At 45.5% G+C, this 7,098-nt stretch overlaps 1 protein-coding gene across 1 annotated transcript in view; it reads left to right on the forward strand.

Annotated features, from left to right (window-relative positions):
• LOC307241828 (voltage-dependent L-type calcium channel subunit beta-3-like) overlaps nt 1–2,057 on the forward strand; it is a gene marked incomplete at both ends in the record, with an annotated part of 11,876 nt that extends 9,819 nt beyond the window's left edge. The window contains 4 exons of the mRNA XM_080016069.1: nt 44–195; nt 327–422; nt 535–708; nt 1,626–2,057. Of these exons, the coding sequence (XP_079872195.1) occupies nt 44–195; nt 327–422; nt 535–708; nt 1,626–2,057 (854 nt within the window). The remainder of the gene's footprint in view (nt 1–43; nt 196–326; nt 423–534; nt 709–1,625) is intronic.
• Between the last annotated feature and the right edge of the window lie 5,041 nt (nt 2,058–7,098).

Below are 7,098 nucleotides of genomic sequence, written 5' to 3' on the forward strand. Positions count from 1 at the left end.
AAAACAACTCACCCCCCCCCCCCCCCCCCCCCGCGTGCGGCAGCCGAGGTCCAGAGCGAGATAGAGAGGATATTCGAGCTGGCCAAGACCCTGCAGCTGGTGGTGCTGGACGCCGACACCACCAACCACCCCGCCCAGCTCGCCAAAACCTCCCTCGCGCCCATCGTGGTCTACGTCAAAGTCTCCTCGCCCAAGGTAGCGCTCGGGGCGCGTCCGTCCGATCGCGCGGCACGGCCCGCGAGTTGTGTTGTGAAGTCTCACTGTTTTGGGGGGGGCATCGCTGTTGTGCTTTAAACGAAAAAAAAAATAATGTAACTTTCTTCCAGGTGCTCCAGAGGTTGATAAAGTCCAGGGGTAAATCTCAGAGCAAGCACTTGAACGTGCAGATGATGGCCGCCGACAAACTTTCCCAGTGCCCCCCGGTGAGTGGAAGGATCCGACTCGGAATCCGATCATTATTCGATGAAAACAGCGGTGAAACGAGCTGAATGACCTGACGATTCCTTTCGTACCGCCGCTTTCTCCGCCCCGCAGGATATGTTTGATGTCATTTTGGATGAGAACCAGTTGGAAGACGCCTGCGAGCACTTAGCTGAATACCTGGAGGTCTACTGGCGCGCCACTCACCTCCCTGGAACCACGCCCCTCAACCCCCTCCTGGAGCAGAGCCTCCTGACGCCCCGCCCCTCAGCCGTCTCCAGCCTCCAAGTGAGACCCACATGTCCTCTTAGACGGAAAAATAACTGAGGATGCAGGAGCTTTTGAAAGCGATAACACTGTATTTACCCTGCGGCGGTCGGGATCCTCTCTTGAGAAGGGTTTCACATTTGCCAGCCCCTCCCATCTCAAAACTCTCCACTCCACTGTTTTCTTTGTGACGCCTTCGACGCTCTCTGTCGTCTCACTCACCCATCCTAAACGTCTTGGCAGTTTTCTGAAACGCAGGAATTTGATTGAGTGAACGCTTGCGCGGCGGGGTGAGCAGTGGGGTTTATATACCATTTTACACATCGATTCACCCCTCCTTCCAAAAATGACCTTCTACACCTCACAACATTCCCGAGAACTGAGTCGGAGCACCGAGTGGAACGTAGAATCCCACCGTATTGGGCAAAACCGGTGGCACCGAACATTTTTTCGGCCTTTTGCTGAATTGTCATCGCTCTGCAAGCTTGTTCTAGGAAAATATCCAGAGAACACGGTCTCTGTTTGATGACATCGTGACTAGGATTTCATTATTAAATCCTAATATCAAGCGTGCTTTGTAATCATTGCACGGAATGCTACTGAATATAGCGGCGAATGTCATATATAACAATCGAACCACATCATTATTTCTGTTTCTCCAATGAACAATCTAGATGTGCAATAACACAAGCAGCAGTAGTGAGTAAATCGTCCATTGAAATGTTCCGCTGACTTATCTCTGGTTTGAGCGTAGTACTATTTGATTGCTGTGCCTTATCTGTAAACATACTGTCTTTGCAAATGAACTTGAGTGTGTTCGCTCCGGGGAAAAAAGTGAGAGAAAGAGAGGAGAATAATGTGTAAAAATTGATGTTCTTGTTCTCCCTATCTCCCTCTTTCTCTACTTCCATCCCTCCATTGCCATGCCACCCTCCCAGAACCAGAACCAGAACCAGCCGCAGCCTCGGGAGGGCGTGGGGCTGGAGGGTGAGGAGGAGGAGGAGCCAGGGGAGGAGGCCCAGTCCCCCCTGGAGCAGGACAGTCTGATGCCGTCTGACGAGGCCAGCGACTCCGTGTCTCGCGGGCGGAGGGGGAGCCCGTGCCGCAGGGAGGTCGGGGAGGACGAAGAAGACGCAGAGGAGGCGGAGGAGGAGGAGGAAGAGGAGGAAGAAGAAGAGGAGTACGCCTCCCCCTGCCACGCACGCACGTACAGGGACATGTACCCTCCGCGCCGCGGGCACACGGGCAACGCCCACAGCGCCAACGGACACGAGGCCCAGGACAGGCTGCTCCAGCGGGAGGCGCAGCAAGGTCATAACCAGAGGAACAACCGCCAGCGCAGCCGGCCCTGGCCCCGAGACAACTACTGAAGAGCAGGACCCCCCTGGTTTGTCCAACTCAAACTAGCCAAAATGAAAAATAACCCAAACCCATCATGGCATATAGCCCCTTGGCTCCAAATCACACCCAAGACCCTGCTCCCCGTGGAAGGGCAAAGATCAAATAAATCATAGACGGCCACCAATTGACACGTCTGGTTTACAAAGTTCACAATTTGATTCCTAAAGGAATGTGTCCATTATTGAGACCCACGATCTTCAGTCCCAATCTGTCTTAATCACGGGGATGTCCTGACCCGCGGAGAGTCGTGTCGTTCAGACGGTGTAAAGGGTCTACACAGGGCTACTTACTTCTGCAGTGGAAGGGTTTCAGGCTGTACGCAAAACTTTAGCTGCTTTGCCGAAGGTTTCTCTGTTGTAGGATGTCTCATATACTGGCCTTAAAAATTCCTTAGACTTTTATGTATCTTTACTATTTGCATGTATGAATGATTGATTAATTTAAGATGATTTGCACATTGTCAGCATAGGAAATTAATGATCTCCTTGGTAAGACAAAAGGTAGGAATCTCTACTGTCCAATCCACGACGGGGGACAGTAAAGCATTTTAATATAGTGTACATATGGAATGGGGGGCGTGGTTTTGTTCGATTGCTATACTTTACTTATTTGTTTGATCAATTTCATTAGTATGAACCTATTCATTGTCCCATGGTTTATGTCAAGACACTTTCTACTCCAAAAGATGGGTAATGGTATCTAGGAGAGATGCACACATGACTGAGTTGCCAAACTAGGTATGAAGCTGCAGTACACTATCAGTGGCACACATGCTTGTCTTTGCTATTGCACATGTTACACATTTACCGGTCAAAAAAATCGAAATGGGCAAAGAGAATGTAACCACCTACCAAGAAGGGAAATTGACAAATGAATTGCCAAACTGCTTGTTTACATGTACTCTCAAACGATTGCACTACATCTACATCTCCTCAAATCCAGGCATCTGTGAATGTACGATTGCATGACTTTGCACCTGTACCCCACCTGTCGTCTGCGGCCCGAAAGATTGTCCTGTAAGTCGATTGTAGCACATGACTGATTGTAGCATCCGTGTACCCTCTTGGTGTTTCCCTCAGCACGTCTTGTTCACACTTACTTCACCCCTCACGCTCACGTTGCTTTAAATGTGTGTACTGCAGTTTTGGACGGATTTGTACCGGGGCCCATATTCAGGCGTCCCTGTGAGGTCCAATCAAATCACAAGGCTCGTCAGGCATCAACCAAATACTTCATGTAAAGAACATTGGTGCGGTCCTCCGTATTTATTGTCGTGTTCCTAAAGGACTCAGAGCTGTAGCAACTTCGACATCATGTCATCTGTTCCGCCCTCCAGTCAGTTTGTGAGCCGATGAGGGGTCGGACGAGAGGCTTTCTGAACTACTGGCTGGTCGCTTCCATGCCTCACAGGTTTCTTTATCTAGTGTTCTGTATATTTTGGGGGGGAAAAAACTGCAGCATGACCGAAAAAAAAAAGAAAAAAAAAAAATCCTATGCAAGTGTTGCATGAAACCTAATTATTTCTTTTTACAGATCATAAGTACTTAAATGCATTGATTCTATTTGTCTTGTAGTGATGGTCTTGTCTTGGGGGCTATTCACTCTTTGTGAACTGCACAAATGTATCCTGCCACGGCAAATTCTCTTCAATTTAACCAACCTTAAAATAACCCTGATAGCGTCTAATTACTCAAATATGACATTCCAGGTAATTCCATGATATTGGGCAGAATGATGGAAGGATGGTTTAGTGGTTGATACACTTAAATTATTATAAACTTGTAGCCCTGTAACCATTGACCCAGATTATGAATTCAGTTTTGGGAATTTAACTACTTAACGACGCCCTGCATGTCTTAGTGCACTAACTTGCTATTTTCACTGTATTTTGGCAGAGTGTGTTTTTCGAAGCGGACCAATTTAGTAATAGGTAAAAGCTGAAGTTTTTCAATTTAAGAAGCACAATTTTTACAATGGATAGACATTTAGTTTCCTGTCTTTTCTGTATGCAATACTAAGCCTAACAACGAAAGACTTAAAACGCCTTAGAACATCTGGACTTCCTCTTTTCTGTAAGTAGAAGAAAATTGCACTATTTTTGGGATGGTGGCTTTGTAATGCAATAACTGCACTAAATATAACGAATTTACCACTGCGTGCTTGCATAATGCGACACGCCCCTTCCCTCAATTCATGAATTTAGCAAACATGTTAAAAAAAAAAACTGAGACTCTTCCTGCCTGATAGAATGCTGTATAGAATGCTTTCTATTTGAAAATAGATTTACACTGCTAAGTAAAATACGACTTAAGTGAAATAAACATGGCATTTTATGTACTTTTAATATTGTCAAAGTCTATTCTTTCCATTAGCACAAACGTGGATTGTAAACGAGTGTATTTTATGGCTTGAGTTCTTCATTATATAATTGTCTAGACCAGTCGTGCCCACACTTTTTCTGCTTGCGAGCTACTTTTAAAATGACCAGGTCAAAATGATCTACCTGCATTAGAAAATGCAAAATATATTTATTTATATGTATACTGAGTATACTACCGGGAGCAGCCGAAAGAAAAAGAAGAAGATACTGAGTACACTTTATATACAGTATACAACATATGTTGGCATACCTTGCATCACTGCATGAACCTTTACGGCAAAATACAATAAAATACATTTATGGTCACTCCCTTACTCTGCTGACTTGCACTGAATGGAGTCGGCCAGGGTTGCATAGTCAGAACAGTAGCTGCTGGTAGGCAGCCTCGAGCAGGCTTCCAAATGATCATCAGTCATGGTGGAACGCTATTTGGACTTAATAATCTTCATGTGGGAAAAGGCTGACTCACATAAATAAGTGGAGCCGAATAACGCAGTCAAGGAGGGAGCACATTTCCTCATGTTTGGGTACTTTTCCTCTGTGAGTAAGTTCCAAAACTGTCCATGAGCCCTGGACTTCAGCTCAATGTCAGCCTGTAGCGTCATCTCATCCTCCACTGCAGACGATTTCAGGTGAAAGTGTTGCAATCTTTGATGCGAGTGAATCAACCTCAACATCTTCCCTAAATAGGTAGCACATAAGTGTAGTGATTGGCTCGAGTAAAGCAAAGTCCTGAGACCGTTTGTCAAAGTCTGACAGTTTTCAATCTGCTCTGTGTAGCACCCACTGTCAAGTTGCGCACACGCCTTCCCTTGGGTCTCCAGCTCTGATGCCAGGTTTTGAAAGTTCCTAAAATCATGGCGCTGCAGCTTTGAGGACAGAAGTCACATATTTCGTTTGAAGGCATTAACTGAACTTGCAGCTGTAAATTAAGCTCATTCAACATGTTGGTCTGATCAGTTAAAAATGCCAAGTCTAGCAGCCACTGATAGTCATTAAGTTGCTTGTATTCTGCAATTTTACTGACAAGGAGAAACTCCTTTATCTCCGGACAGAGCTCTCAAAATCTCTGCAGGAATTTCCACCTACTAAGCCATCTCATGTCAGTGTGTAGCAAGAGGTCTGTGTAGTTGCAGTCAGCCTCCTCCAGATGTGCACGGAACAGCCGTCTTTGAAGAGATCTCTAGCTCGAATAGGACAGCCGATTTTCGTTGCCGCATCCATTATCTCTTTCATGTTTAGCATTTTTACACATAATGCTTGTTGGTATATTATGCAGTGGTAGTTAAGGAAGTCGGGGAAAGCATCGTCCTCCCTGCACTTGGTAATAAATCCATTCAAGCAGCCAACCATTGCGGGCGCACCGTCCGTGGTGATTAACATCAATTTACACACTGGGTTTTGTCGATAGTTTTTGAAAGACTGAAAAATGTCCTCTCCCTGCGTGTGTTCTTTCATGGGCTGTATTGTTAACAGCTCCTCTTTTGCAATCATAACTGTAAACACCATCCGAATAAAACCGCACTACCGTACTGCATCGCTTATGTCCGTAGACTCGTCTACTTTCAATGAGAAACACTCACAGTCCACGATGTCCTTCAAAAGCTGCTGTGAAATCATCCCTCATTACTTCACAGCACCGTGAAACTACTTAATAGCTGAAGAGTTTTGATTGAAGATAATAGTTGTTTTTTTCTGAAAGTCCTGAAACGAGTCAGCCGCCTCATCGAAGGCCTCTTTCACGATCTCTCTTCTTGGAAGGACTTCTTACGCTTAATGATGGCGCGACTCACCCGGAACAATGCCTCGGTGGCTGCCTTCGCTTTTGGATTCAGCTGTGTGAAAAATGACTGCTGTCCGATTAACTGCGAATTCCGTTCAGTCACCGTTCTCTTTCTAAGCTCGCCCTTCGGAGTGAAATCAGTGTCGTATTTTTTTGAACAGTTCGAAAGTGCCTTTCCATATTTCCCATTTTCGCAATAGCAACGGCAGATTGAGAGATCAGACAAACGCACTTTGAGTATGACTGAAAAAAAAAGTCCTCCCATTCCGCATGGAAGTGGTAGGCTTTTGGTTTCTTACTTGGTCCGGCTCCCCCACTCATTTTTTTTTAAATCTTTAGTAGATATAAATTGGAAGGCTCAATAGGTCACCTAGCTCGCTAAAGCTTTGCAGTAGCTCACGCGTTTTCTACGTGGTGACCGTGTGTTAGAATAGAGGAGATCTAAGTAGTTGTGATTGTAACCCGATGAACAAAGTTTTAAGGAACAATAGACTGGCCGGCGTGTACGTCAATCAAGTGGCAAATGCCAAATGGGAGGATAGATAGGCTAAAATCTTAAAAAAATATATATTATTTGATTGGCACATGCACTACCATCGCGATCGACCTATTGGGCACCCCTGGTCTAGACTTATGTGTTCCATGTTATACCAGATTAGCTAAGCCTCAGTGTAGTTGGTTCTTCCTATAAGGAGAGAAAGCTTGGCCGGTCACACATGTAATTGAGACGCCTAAAAAATTAAAAACAGTGTCGTCAATGTCAGCAAGGTAGGTCAGTGAAAGGTCTAAACCTGTAGCCTCAACTGAGATACCAGAGGGAAAGTCATAAGGAGACACACAGACTTGG

This window comes from Zeus faber (assembly GCF_960531495.2).
Source record: "Zeus faber genome assembly, chromosome: 15".
Lineage (NCBI taxonomy): Eukaryota > Metazoa > Chordata > Actinopteri > Zeiformes > Zeidae > Zeus > Zeus faber.